This window comes from Uloborus diversus, chromosome 7 (assembly GCF_026930045.1).
Source record: "Uloborus diversus isolate 005 chromosome 7, Udiv.v.3.1, whole genome shotgun sequence".
Lineage (NCBI taxonomy): Eukaryota > Metazoa > Arthropoda > Arachnida > Araneae > Uloboridae > Uloborus > Uloborus diversus.
This window is the reverse complement of record NC_072737.1, coordinates 7,524,674-7,539,921: the sequence shown is the minus strand read 5'-3', so window position 1 is coordinate 7,539,921 and position 15,248 is coordinate 7,524,674. Positions and strand designations below refer to the sequence as shown.

The following is a 15,248-nucleotide window of genomic DNA, read 5'->3' as shown; positions in this document are numbered from 1 at the left end:
AACCTGGATACTTTGCTCGCTAGAGGAGCAGCATCGTGAGGCCGGTCGACGGTGGTGCTGCAGAGGGAGGCGGGGGAGAATAAAATCATAGGAACGCCATTCAAAGGCCAAGTGAGAAAAATAAGCAATGTAATTGCCCCCCCCCCCAAAAAAAAAGAGCGAAATATTACATTGAAATAAAAAATTGAATATTTGATTAACAGAAAAATTCTAGGGAACTAACGACTTTCGATCAACGGTTTTTGTTTTTATTATTATTATTAATTTTTGTTTTAAATTTCGGAAATAAATGAAACCGAAACTGAAATGAAAGCAAAAGGGACATTAAAACATGTTTACGTAATTTCTATGGAGAGATGGCGGATGAATTGGAAGCGGAAACAGAAGACTTTACTTTTAGTTGGTAGGATTAGCCAGAACGCGCGAACAGTAAAAATTTAAGTTAGTCCCTTAGCGCTCTTGCTTACCCCACCTATCACAAAATGAAATGTTCTGTTTCCGTTTCTAGATCATCCGCCACCTCTCCGAGGCTGGTTCCTGCGGTTTACTAACGGTATAACAAATACGTCGTTGTTTTTCTAAGCGAGTTCGACTATACAAGGGTTCCTTTTTAACCTGCAAGACCTCTATTTTCGCAACCGTTAGTCCTAGATGCATACTTCCAATTGCAAAAATGTTCAAAATCAGATACGGAGTTAAGATATTGAAAGTTTGAAGCAAAAAATAAAATGAATCAAAAAATACAAAGTTTAACTTTTTTTACGGATCCCAGGTCCCCTAACTTATATATATAGAGCCATTCCATTTCAGATCAGGCAGGGTCTGTCACATGACCATCACCGATTTTTTTGAAAAAATTACAGTAGTTACAACTAAGGGACATATGAAATATCCCAAAAGGATTTTGCAGGAAAAAAAATTTTTCTTCAGTTACAGCCTATTAAAATTCTGAACAAAATCCGTCATTTTGGAAAAAAACGGCAAAACACTATTTGAAATGGACACTATTTCAAAAGTATTTAACCTACTTGAATTATTCTTTTTTCTAAAAATAAATAAGGACCCATATATCCTCTAGACATCGTTTTTGAAAGTTTAGTTAGGTTTTTTGATAAAGAAAAAAATTCACTTTTGCCGCGAAAAAACTGCATTTTTACCGATTTTATGATTTTTTTTTCTCCATGAAAAAAAAAGTTTTTTTTACTAAACAGAGATGGCAGTCTAAAGCCCTTATATGATAGTTTCATAACATATTTTATTAGAATCCTTGGATGCATACAGCCTCGGAAATAAAATTTTAAATTTTGAAAATTTTCAAAAATTAGCGATATTTGAAGTGATTTTACTCAAAAAACCCATTTTTTTAAAATCTAAATTGGCTCATTTGAACCCCATATAATGCTTAACAAGTGGATAGACACCGCATCCTGTATTTTTTCCCATAAAATGTTTTATGACTTTTTGAAAGTGACCTTATCGCCCATGGCATGCATGTAAAATAAAAATTTCTAATAATTTCAGTCACTAAAATCTGATTATATTAATGCCTAATAACTACAATAAAGGTGCCCTTTATCAGGAACAACTAAAATCTTACTGACTTTTAATAATGTAGCAGTATCAAACCGCTTCTGATGACCCAGTCAATTCGTCTTTTTGTACTTTGTTAAATGAATATATTTTTCTGCTGATCAGCGCCTAATTGTTATGGGAGCTGAGATCCCATACTTCCTTATTTGTTTCACTCAAATTTTTGTATTTTTGACCGAATTCAGGCCACTTAAGCATTAAAATAAGTTCTGAAGACTATAGGGATCCTGCACTTCTTTTGTTAGAAATTGGATCCCTGGCTATAATAGCTACCTTTGGTGAGATCTGTTTGGTTACCTCAACTTACAACCATTTTCAATTGATTACTTCTCTCATAAAACAGGTGGGCTTTTTAATTTCTTAAACTACAAGTGAGTTTTGCGGTTTGAATTTAGTATAAATTTTCTTGCGTATAAAAGTAATCATACGAGGTAGGATCCAAAAATTATGTGACAACATTCGCCAATGACAACCCAAGCACGAAATTAAATTTAATCGTTTTAAATGCATTGTATTGTTCTTCCCTTTGATGGTTTCCCCTGTCGCGTAATTGAGTTGAAGAGAAAGAGAATTAAAAGAGAAAAAATATGATTCGTTGCTGCATATGAAAGTAACGGTGAATGCATAGCTTTGGAGACAAAATAAACTAATATTTATAAAAGCAAAAAAAAAAAAAGGGAAAGATTTTAACTGTTACTGATAAAAGTACATCATTATCGTAGCTATTAGTCATTAATATAATCACCAAAAGCTCTTCTATGTAAAGGCTACACACAGAGTCTTACAAAAAGACGATATGACTGGGTCATCAAAAGCGGTTTGTTACTGATATATTATTAAAAGTCAGTGAGATTTTAGTTGTTCCTGATAAAGTGCACCGTTATTGTAGCTATTAGGCATTAATATAATCAGAATTTCAGTTACTGAAATTATTAGACATTTTTATTTTAAATGCATGCAATGGGCGATAAGGTCACTTTCAAAAAACCATAAAACATTTTATGGGAAAAAATACGGGATGCGGTGTCTATCCGCTTGTTAAGCATTATATGGGGTTCAAATGAGCCAATTTTTAGATTTTTAAAAAATGGGTTTTTTGAGTAAAATCACTTCAAAAATCGCTAATTTTGGAAAATTTTCTAAATTTTAAATTTTATTTCCGAGACTGTATGCATCCAAGGATTATAGTAATATATGTTATGAAACTATCATATAAGGGCTTTAGACTGCCATCTCCGTTTAGTAAAAAAACTTTTTTTTCATGGAGAAAAAAAAAATCATAAAATTGGTAAATTTTTTTCTTTATCAAAAAACCTAACTAAACTTTCAAAAACGATGTCTAGAGGATATATGGGTCCTTATTTATTTTTAGAAAAAAGAATTATTCAAATAGGTTAAATACTTTTGAAATAGTGTCCATTTCAAATGGAGTGTTTTGCCGGTTTTTTCCAAAATGGCGGATTTTGTGCAGAATTTTAATAGGCTGTAACTGAAGAAAAAATTTTTTTTCTTGCAAAACCCTTTTGGGATATTTCATTAGTCCCTTAGTTGTATTTTTTTTTTTTTTTTTTTTCAAAAAATCGGTGATGGTCATATGACACTTTTCATACCTGCCTGCCTGATTTGAAATGGAATGACTCTATAGGGAAATAATCTCCATTGAAAAATAATTCCAAAACAAAACATTTGACATTAGTACGACCAGTATTCACCGAGATATGAAACGCAGTGTTTTGTGACTTACACCACTTTACACTCGCAGTCAATAACACCTTTTGGGGGGAAGTATAGCGGTTAACAAGGGCTTAAAATCATATGTGTGCACTGAGTGTGGTTTTTGAAATTATTCGTGGTTTTGTAGTGTGTTTTTGAGTATCATGGGATAACATTTGCATTTATTTTCGAATAGCAATGGCAAATATAAATACTCTTTTTTTACTTCGACAACCTGTCATTCTTCTGAAAGGGCGATAAGTTCCAATCCCATCTTCTGTATGGTCCCTTAAACTCGAATATCTCTTTGAGTTTTGGTCGTACAAATGTCAAGGATTTTGTGTTAGTAATATATTTCAATGGACAAATTTCCCGAAATGTAAGTTAGGGGACCTAGAGCAAGTACAAAAAGTTAAATTTTTTATCATTTGAATCATTTTCATTTTTGCTTCTAACCTTCAATATCTTAACTCTTCATCTGATTTCGAACATTTTTACAATTGGAAGTATACATCTAGAACTAGCGGTTGCGAAAATAGAGGACTTGCAGGTTAAAACGGAACACCCTGTATGTTCTCGTGGGGCGGATGGCAGTTGCCATGCCTGACATTCTTAACAGTCGGACCAGCCTTTCTCCAAAAAAAAAAAAAAAAAAGTTTCCTTTATTTATTTATTTTCTTTGGACAACAAGTGATTTACGACTCTTAAAACGAAAGTGGAAGTTCAGAAAGTAAAACAAAAAACGTTTCCCTCGGATTTCCGAGCATTTTTTTTCGTCACATCGCTGCTATTGTTTAAAAAAACAGTCGACGAGAGTTTTCCTCTATCTCTCTGAATATCCACAGGAAAGAATTCCCAAACTAATTATAAAAAAGAAACAAAAAAAAAAAAAAAAAAAAAATCCCGTAACGAGGGATCTTTTTTTTTTTCTTCCCTCCCCGCACCTTCGTGTCTTTTTCTTTGTGATATTCGAGACCTCGTTTCTAAAATAGGCTTCCTTTGTGACACGTGCGACTCCCCACCCTCAACAAAGCTGCGCGAAGAATTAACCTGGATAGCTCGCGGAGTGGGTATGATGGTTGAAACAGGCGACATTTTCTCGAGGTCTGACATTAGATTTTTATGCACGAGAATCCTTGTCGTGGTCTCGTGGTACGTGGTTGGTACACGGGTTATTCCAGTCACGTGTATGAGCATAGGCAGTTCATTAATTGAGGCATCCAGAGCTAGAGTGGATCAAGTTCTTTTCGACTTCATCCATTTTAGCTCAATGGGGTTGTCTCCTTAAGTCAAAAGTACTACTTTTAGTCACAGAAATTGATAGAATAAGCAAAAAAATAAAATAGACCCAGAAAATCTAGCAGTTAGTGATTGTGCGTAAAACGTTTTTTTTTTTGAAAGTAAACTCCTCAAATATATAAACCGTCACTTGCGGGACAAAGGGTTGACTCCTTCGGGGAATGTCCCCACTTCCCCTATTGAGGTACATATGCGCAGCAATGTTTATGCGCATCCTTGTCATATTGTCACCGACAGCAGTCACTCTAAAAGTGAAAATCGTTCGATTAGGTCAACTTCTGAATTGATTAATACGAAAACTAATCAGGTTATCAGCTCATGCAGCATGGAGGTGCACATGTATACCACGTTTTTTCAATTCCATGCTTTACGTTTTGAGTTAGATCGCCCTTAAGAAAGTCAAAGACATGCTAAACACGAGCAGATGGCCAGATAGTTACCAAAAATGGTTAAGATAGGTTCAGCGCACCTTAAAACGTGTTAATTTGTCAAAATACGAAAATTCTCACGTAATCAATAGTTTTTTCTATGCAGAAGAAAGTAATCTAATGGGGTTGTTTCCTTTAGTCAAAAGTAGTACTTTTTGTCACTAAAATTGATAGAATAAGCAAAAAAAAAAAAAAAACATGGACCCAGAAAATACTATCATTTTCCCGACAGTTATTTTTTAATTAATTTTTTAAAATGTCCAATTTTTCAAACAAGGCGTGGTCTAGATGACGTCACAGATGATGCACTTCGCCGCATTTTTCTACCGAGATTCCACGTTATGATAATCAAACAGCAAATTAAAAATTGCCTCTACGCTTGCTATCGACCATATCGTTGCCAGTACACGTGAGTAAAGATGCGAATTAAATATTGTGCTCTTCTGAATGGCAACTGTGAATGGCATTTCATCATTTGTGATGTCATCGGCAGAAGCGTTAAACAATGAAAGCGCACCGATTAAAGTAATTTTTTAAAAATATTTAACTTAGTCAAATTATTTAAAAAATAGTCAGATCCTATGTTTTTAAGCACGCTCTTTCAGAAAAAAAAAATATACTTTTAAAAGTTTGCAAAACGACCCCATTATGACCGTTACATTTCGTTGCTGATATCTACCACGTTCTACGTTCATTATCGAGTAGAGCCACTAAATAAGTCTACTAGCAAAAACACCCCGGCGTTGCCTGGGTCAGTAATAATTATGAGAAATAATTGCTACTTTTATTTGTTTTCTGTTTTAACTCAAAACACACCTCTTTGACGTAGTTAAAAACCGAGCTTCTTCCTTACCCATAAAACTAAAATAGCAATAAGTATAACAGGGGGTAAAACTGTTTCTAGGGTCAAAAATACTGACTTTACTGACCAAAATTTATAAAATACTGACCAATACTGACTAAATACTGACCAAATACTGATTAAATTTGAAAGTTTTTACAAACTTGGGTGTAACAAAAGGAGTATCATATTAAGTGAAAAAGATGGCTAACTTTATTTGTAATGTGCAACAGCATAATGCAAAGGTAATTTGGTACAAATTTTGAATGAAAGTTGTGAGTTTAATTCATATATTTACTGCATAATGAATAAATTTTTTCTGAAACTAGGAAAATAAATGAAAAGATTTTGCAACTTTCAAAATATTATTCACTAATTAAGAGCCGTTTTTCATTCACAGTTTTTTCTCTGAAAACTCACTGGAAAACAACTTTAAGAAAAATTCTGAAGTCTGGAAATACAAAGTGCAAAATATATATAAATTGTACCCAGTCAATATTTAGTTTAAAAAATCTTTCAGTTTAACACAGAACAAATTTAGAAGATAGTTTTGATTACTAATAAGCAAATATTTTTGCATGCGCAGAAGCTAAAACCTGTACCAAAAATATAGACACAAGCATAAAATACAGTTCACAATAAAAATACAAACGGAGGAATTTTTATTGCAAATGTGTATCATAATAAACAGCACGTGAAAAACAAAATAGGGTAATTTATTTTTAAAAAACACCATGTGTTGAATGTATTGGGAAAACTAGAAAATAGGATGTCCCGTAATTATTATAGACACTTTTTGATTTATATCTAAGGGGGGGGGGTCTTGAGCTCACTTGTCCCCTTGCCCATATGGGCGCCTATGCAGAGAGTTAACAATAGTTCGTACCATGCTTGCTCTATCGCTCATTTAAGGTCCTGCGTCAAAAAATTTTAGCTTCCGTTTCACAGCCCCTCCCCAAACAGCAAGGTGCACCCCCCTAAATTTTGCAAAGATCCCCTAGAAGTAAGAGCCTCCCCCCCCCCCCCCAAAAAAAAAGAGAAAAATATCCCTCAAAACATATTCCTCTAAAAATTTCAACGGCGCCCCTAGGTAAGCAGTAAATTAGTAAAAGAATTCTCTTTCCGAAAAAATAATCCAACTTTCTTTTCCCTCTTCTGTTCAATGAAATAATGTTCATTGTGTTCTTCAACGATTCTAGTGCGGTTTCAGTTTAAAGTTGTACGTTAACTAAAAGTTATCCACTATAATAAAATTTTCCTATCTAGTTTAACTACACGGCTTACTCCATTTAAAGAATCTTTTGTGGTAATTTTATGTTGTTGTCGTGTGGTAAGTACAAAATGAAAATTAAAAAAAAAAAGTTACAGTAAATTAAATTAAAAAAAAAAAGTAAGAAAGAAAAAGTCAGATTAAGACGAATGTTTAAAGAACGGCTCTGACGACTTCTTCAGCCTTATCCATATACAGTGTTCGCTTCATACACTTCTGTTCTATTTTGGAGACGGCGCTATGATGGACGGGCAACTAGAAACGTTTCGTAAGGTCCCCCCCCCCCCCTCCCAACGAGAGAATTCCTAGTGGCAATGTCTAACTTGCATAGTACTCTCGCATAGGCACATTGCTTACCCGCTTGGTTGTCAAGGGCGACCCGATGAAAGGTCATGAAAGGCATTGCAACCTCCAAAAAAATTTCTTACTCGGCAATTATGGAAAAAAATTCGAAAAGTTTGGGGAATGTATTACAACACCGCTATTAACCTTTTTTTTTTAATGATGCTTGATGTCTCTTCTTACTAGATGTAGGTACGTATGTATGCACTTTTGGCTTTTTTTTTAAATTACGGTTAACTTCCGAGTATCCGCGAAGTAGGGTGGCACGGTAACAGCGGAAAACCAATTCCACGGATAAGCCGAAAAATCAGTAAAAAACGATCCCTCGATTGCAGCACAATATTTGTTTTTATTGCCTGCTCTGTGTCTTCTCTGGATATGTCGAGAAGAGATTCCTCAACACATCTCTAGACGGACATATTTAAAAAGGAAAACAGCCCGTATTCAACGAATATAACAACATCACGTAACTTAAGTTGACATACCATTTAAGTGACATTAGTCAGGAATGGTTATTTGTTGTTCAATGTCCTGTTTCATTCAATTCATCTTTTTTTTAAAGGGAATGTTTGACAGTTAACACTTGATTACAGCACAATATTTGTTTTTATTGTCTGCTCTGGATATGTCGAGAAGAGATTCCTCAGCACATCTCTAGACGGACATCCTTGGAAAGGAAAATAGCCGGTATTCAACGAATGTAACATAAGTTGACATACTATTTAAGTGACATTTGTCAGGAATGGTTATTTGCTGTTCAATGTCCTGTTTCATTCAATTCATCTTTTTTTTTAAAGGGATTGTTTGACAGTGAACCCTCGATTACAGCACAATATTTGTTTTTATTGCCTGCTCTGTGTCTGCTCTGGATATGTCGAGAAGAGATTCCTCAGCACATCTCTAGACGGACATCCTTGGAAAGGAAAACAGCCGGTATTCAACGAATGTAACATAAGTTGACATACTAATTTAAGTGACATTAGTCAGGAATGGTTATTTGTTGTTCAATGTCCTGTTTCATTCAATTCATCTTTTTTTTTTAAAGGGATTTTTTGACAGTCAACCCTCGATTACAGCACAATATTTGTTTTTATTGCCCGCTCTGTGTCTGCTCTGGATGTGTCGGGAAGAGATCAGTCAGCACATCTCTTAGACGCCACCTGATGGGATGTGGGACGTGGGCAATGTGGTTCCGAAAGGGAATCTACTTACCCGCTCGTTCCTCCCACGACAGCCGATATCTCATCGGAACAGAGCATCGGCACTTTGTTATAAGTTGTTCCAGTCCGCCCCACGTGTTGCAGAGCTTCCTCGGTAGCACGGGGCTCTAAAAATACGCATCCATCCCTCCTTGCCGTCGATCCTCCACTTTGCTCCAGATGAGGAGAGGCGAGAGCGCAAGAGACAGGTACACGAGGGAGACGCTTCCGCATCCTCCGGAGCCGGAGGATCCACGTGAAGAAAAAAAAGGTGAGTACCCTCCTTCTCTGCTCTGCGTGTTCCGTTACCTTCTTCAGGGAAATATTATTGGGTGGTCTGACCGGTAAATGGACGTTTAAGAACAATTTCGTTTTCAGAAAATTCTGGCATTTGCTGTATGACCGCAAAAACACTTTTACTGCTACAGTAGAGTCTCGAAAATCCGAGTCTCGAAAGGTCGAGGTTGTACTTATCTTCTGATGTGCTTCATTTATATTTTAAGTTAAAATCTTTAGTAGCTAAGAAGTTGATTTTTATTAAAATCTGAAAATAGAAATATTTTGCTACTGTAAAACTTAGTAAATATATACACTAAATAAAATACATTGAGAAGTTGGTTTCAACAATACTTCCTAAGTGGCACGAAATATTCATTGAAGATATTGATTATATATTAAGAGAATTAGAAAGTCGCCCATCAAGGTATGACGGGTGAAAATTGCTTCTACATTTGAACGAAGCCATTGCCTGTTTGGTGATATTCTGAGAATTAAAATTTTAACCCACATTCCAGTGGATGAACTCTAAACTCCATTAGATAGCGTTAATTTTCAACCACATTTTCCTTTCTTCATTTGCCTGACACAGTCTGACCAATAAAACAAAGTGACCGGATCGAGTTCAGCCTTGTCACAATAAAGCCTTTCCCTACATGTTAAACATTACCAGAACATATTATTAAATGATCATGCCTTGGCGCGAGTTTCATTGTTGAAACATGCGGGTTGCTCGATCAGCGGCCATTATGTATAAGAGAATTATTGACGCTAACAACTTGACTTGTAAAATTGACATTCATTTGCTACAAAGTACTTTTTAACATCCCATTTGGAATATCCGATAGCTATCAAAAAAGGAACTGTACAACTTGATGCTACATGAATTGGATATACGAAATTTTAAAACCTGAAACTAACCATTTTTGTGTGATCCAAGATACATATATACGCACGGAGATACAGAGATACAGACGTCATGACAAAACTCGCCAAAGTGTATTCGGGCACAGTCAAAATCAAGTTTTGGTGGTAGCCTACAAATTTAGGACATAAAAACGTACGTACACCGCGAAAACCTAAAGTCAAAACTAATTTAGATATAATTAAAGCGGAAAATTATGTTTAAATTTCAGCGATAATTTTTTTGTGACGCCAGAACTTCCTTTTCTTTACACAAGGAAGTAAAAAGTGCTCCACCTCATGTTGTTCGAATAGTGTACATTTTTAATCTGGATGACTTTTCAGGATAACTCGAGTTTTCATTTATCCGAGGTGACGTGGGCTAATTGACGTATCTCCAACTTTCGAGACTAAATGTAATAATTATATTAAGTGGCAATAAAATCGCACCCATACCTTTCGTTTATGATGTAAAATGCTCTCTTGAATCTGACCACCATTTTTCCCATCACTCATCATCCCCTCGAGAAGCCTTGCCTCTATGCTTTCCACTTATCGATATTTTTATGACGATAATTTTTATTTTGAGTCAGAAGAAGTATTGTTTCACCCGTTAAATTTTTTCTGAAGAGCTAAAGATGAAATAATCAAAAATATACACGTTTGTACCAAAAAGGGAGACTTATGGTGAGAAAGATTTTCAACCTTAAAGTATTTCTAAGAAAAATTAATCTGATAACTTTTTAAAGATTATTTCTCAGTTTACTTTCTCTGTCATAATCCCTGAATTTTGCTTCCGGTTTTTAATTGTTGTCAAAAACAATTAAAAATAATAGTTATTATATAGTTATCTTACTTCCACTTTTTAATTGTTGCCAAAAAAAAAGTTAACATTCAAGGCAGAACTTAAGCAAGCATATATTCGAGGGCGTTTTTAAATGCTGTTTTTTTTTTAATTTGTGCACTATACTTGTTCTTTTAAATTCGAGCATACAAATAAGCAATATTGAAAAAAGGTTAACGGTAAACATAAACAATTCTCTCTTTATAAGCAATGCATTTATATACTTTTTTTTTTCAAAGAAGGATACGTAACAAGCAAACATGTTTTAAAGTCCAAAAAGATGCACCTGAAATAAATTTAAAAACTTAAAAACTCTTTAAAATGAAACATAATTTTTTTTTTAAATTCTAACGACTATTTCTATAAGTTTGGTTTGCACTAAAATGTATGAAATAAAAAAGTATGTGATTTCTTGATTGCAACACTCAAAAATTTAAGTTGGTCTTAATATCGTTATGTTAATGTTAATTCTAAAGCAGCCAATAAAATTTAAACTAAAAATTCGAGAGAAGAAATGGGTGGTATACAGCTCTGTACGAATAGCTTTTACTTTACCCCCTTTATTTCTTATCCTCTTAATTTTTAATTTTAATTTTATTGGCTGCTTTAGAATTAAAATAAACAAAGATATTAAGATAATTCTTTCCCACATACTGGGAAAGTATTACTAACCGAAATGCGAATTTAAGTCGAAAAAAATTGCCGGTTCGCAAGAATAAGCCTAATGAACTTGGAATACACTACAAGTAACAGAAGACTGTTTACTTAAACTCAGAAAAAGATGAAGTTGTACATTTTTTACGCTATTTATCTCTTCTAGGGTTGGGGTTTTGTACGTTCAAAACTGGTTTTGGACAGGACAGGGGGGGGGGGGGGTTATCGTAAAAACTGTCTAAAACTGCCCAAAAGTGCCCTAAACTGTCCAAAAGTTTGCTAAAGCTAAAGGGTTCTAATCAAACCAATCAGTATTTACTGCAATATAAGTAGTGCATAAATACTAATATTATTTAGTGGTAATTAATGAATATTTGATAATATTTTTCTCTGAAATGTTCATTTAAAAAAATATTTTATGTAAACAAATTGCTAATAACTCTATTATACAAAAACTCCCTTCTATAAGGGTTGGTAGTGTTATGAAAAGAAATTTTCAACACTACCAAAGTAATTTCAGTTCCACTTATAACTCAAAGTACTTCAATTAAAATGTAATGTTTAAAAGCAAAAAAAAAAAAAAAAACTTATTTTTAAAATAATATAAAATATTAATCTGAATTTTTGGCATCTTGAATTCAAATTATGTTTTTCGCAATCACGAGCGTGTGTGTATGAATGCGCGTGTGTGTTTGTGTAGGCGCATGTCTGTGGGTGGGTGTGTGTGCGTATGTATGCATGTGTGTGCGTGTTGTGTAAGCAGTACTGTGTGTGTACGCGCGCGTGTGTGTAGGCATTCGTGTGTGTGTTTGTGTGTATGTAGGCATATGTGCTTGTGTCTGTGTGCAGGCATGAGTGTGTGTATGTGTGTGTGTGTGTAGGAGTGTGTGTTTGTGTCTGCGATGGTAATGTGAATGTTTCTCGAATTTTGTTATCTAATAAGTCGTTCCGAGATTAATTTATATTAAAAGCGGTCAGTAATCAATTCTGCTGTAAAAACCCCTTTCTTTAATATTTTCTCCCGCCCTTTAAAGTAACATATTCGAATAAGATAAATAAATACCTTTGTGCTGAACAGTAGAGTGAGAAATAAACAACGTCAGAAAAGCACAAATTACTGCAGACACGTCTTTTCATCCATAAGCTCATTACTTTTTGCATTGAAAAAGGCGTTCCCTGTAACGCCGAAAGACGTGTCTGCAGTAATCTGCGAATTTGTGCTTTTCTGACGTTGTTTGTTTCTTACCTTACTCAACATATTTGAATGTTCATCGTATTGTGCTTTTGAGTGAAAAACAAATCAAATGAGGTTGTGAGCCTGTATGAGAAGTAGTTGAAGGTTTCCTAGCAGCTTATTCGGATCTTGAATCTTTAAGAATAGTTTTGAAATTTTTTGACGAAGTATAAAAACTAAATAGCACCAAAAGTTAGCAATATTAGTTCTCTTGGAGTGTTTGCTAGTTGCCATTTATGCCTTTATGTGTGTTTTAGGACATGCGCAGGCTTGTTCAGGAGCAATTTCAGTTATGAGTGATATTGTTATCTTTTAATTTTTATGAGTAGGTAAATACAGGGTCCATTATGAAAGTAATGAGCATTTACTGGCAAAATATATTTATTGATCGTAATTTGTACAAATGTTCAATATTCTTCAAAATACATTCCTCCTGCATCAATACACTTGCGGAGACGTGTTTGCTACGCCTGAAAGGCACCCTGAAACTCTTCCAAGGGAATGCCTCTCAGGAACGTTGTAACATGGTGTTGGATGTTTCCCAAGGTTCCCCAATGTTTTCCTTTCTTCTCTCTCTCTCTCTCTCTCGAGTCGCGGAAACAAAAAGAAGTCACATGAAGCTAAGTAGGGACTGTAAGGTGGTGAGGGATCACCGGGGGGGGGGGGGGCCATAACGGGGTTCGTCGGCGACCTCCTCCTGGCTCTCTTTGAATGCCTTGTGCCACTTCCCAGACTGTGATCTTGAAATGCAATCGTCCTTGAAGGCTTCTTGCAGCATCTGGAATGTTTCTGTTGCATTTTTTCCAAACCTCACGCAAAACTTTATGGCGTATCATTGTTCAAGCGAACGCTCCATTGCGTTATGTTACAAAAGTTGAAAACATACTTCAAGCGGAGGCACTTATCTCCGCTCACACTGCTCGAAAGCAACTGACGACTGGATGCATTGAAACGGCATATCCCGCACCACATTTCCCAGCCGGTTTTACCGTGCTGCCATCTATCGTCGCGTCACAATAACATTATGCTCATTACTTTCATAATGGACCCTGTATTAATAAATAGTTTTGGCAAAAACAGTTGTGTGCTTCTAAGTCCAAATTTTAATTATAGTTTAATTTGGCACTTTACCAGCACTTAAGATCGGCATTTTGTTAAGCCCTTAGTTATAAATTTGAGGCAGTGCAACATGCGAAAAGTGAGTTTATTTTTTGTTCAAAAGTCGCAAAACAAATTCTTTCCAACGAAGGAGTTAAGATTCAATCTAACATTTTTTTTTACTCCATTATTTATTTAATTTTTACTATCAATATTTACTATTATTATAGCAATGCTTCAACCAATCATTTTAATACTGTAGCTTAAGACGCAGCAAAATAACATTAACTCCAAACAGTGCACATATGCTAATCTAACTAAAAGTTGAAAAATTCAGCTTTCTGATCTCTTCTGTCACAGAAGTTTTCATAAAGGAGAGAAAAGTGTAACTACTATACTATTTTGCCTTACCTTGCCTATTTTCATAAAGTCTCGCTTCAAAAACAACGATAGATATTAAAATTTGAAATACTGATTCTAGAAGAAAAAAAAAAGAGAGAGAGAGAAAATTGATTTTCAAAGGAAAAAACTAGAAAAAATAGAAGGATGGCCACATATAGAAGAAACAAAACATGTAAATTAAAAAAAAAATAATACTAGATAAAAGTTTTTTTTTTTTTTACTGTGCATACATTAGAACAGCTAGAATTGACCCTTCAAATCAAAGGGGGAGGGGAGGAAGGTAACGAACATATTAAAAAACCAGGATTGGCAATACGGCATAAAAGTAAAAGTTCTGCTAGAGGTTTTAAATCTCCAACTCCCCTCGTTATGACTCTTTTATTCCAAACATTAAGAGTGAACACAACTAATTTAAATGAGCACCATCAAGGCTGGAGTCCAACTTCTAGGAAGTAGCCAAGAATTTGTCCCAACCACTAGCCTGTTCAGGAAGTAACTTTTAAAATGGAATGCCCAACATAAGCTTCTCGATTAAAAGAGCACAACGAACTCATGCACCTGATAGATTAATGAACACTATAAAATAGTTGGAGCAAGGCTAACTTGGCAGGGTTCAAAAGAATAGTGTGATCAGGCTCTTTTGTACAACCTTCACATTGCTCTACTAAGTTAACTGTGTCTCAACCAGTGGTCAGAAGCAGGGCTGGGAAGTCGGAAGAAAAACTGCCGACTTCGACTCCTGAATTTTGAAACGTCCGAATCCGACTCCGGCTTTTTTTTTTTTTTGCCAAATCCCCCTTCCCATAAGTTAGGGTTTTCATAAAAATAATAAGATATTATTATTATTTTTATGAAACTTTCGCGTTGTATTTTAAAGTAAACCTAAGATGAACAAAACGTTAGAAATTCAATTTGAAAATCAAATTATCCAATAGTTGCGATTTCTAAAGTGAGATTACTTAAAAATCCCATTTAAAAAAATGAATAGGATTAATTTGCTCCCCTTTAATGTTTAACTAACAGATGTTGATTAAATACTGTGCTTTCAATTTTTGAAAGCTGTAACTTGAAGGATTTTTTCTTTTTTTTTGAGCAATCACGATTGCTTATTGCTTTCATTTGACTGTTTTTGGCGTGCTATCATTTTTCCCACCG

General features: G+C 34.8%; 1 protein-coding gene across 1 annotated transcript in view; it reads left to right on the top strand.

Annotated features, from left to right (window-relative positions):
- Nucleotides 1–13,782: 13,782 nt before the first annotated feature.
- Nucleotides 13,783–15,248, top strand: part of LOC129226212 (innexin shaking-B-like) — a 3,616-nt gene continuing 2,150 nt past the window's right edge. The window contains exon 1 of the mRNA XM_054860811.1: nt 13,783–13,791. Coding sequence (XP_054716786.1) covers nt 13,783–13,791 — 9 coding nt within the window. The remainder of the gene's footprint in view (nt 13,792–15,248) is intronic.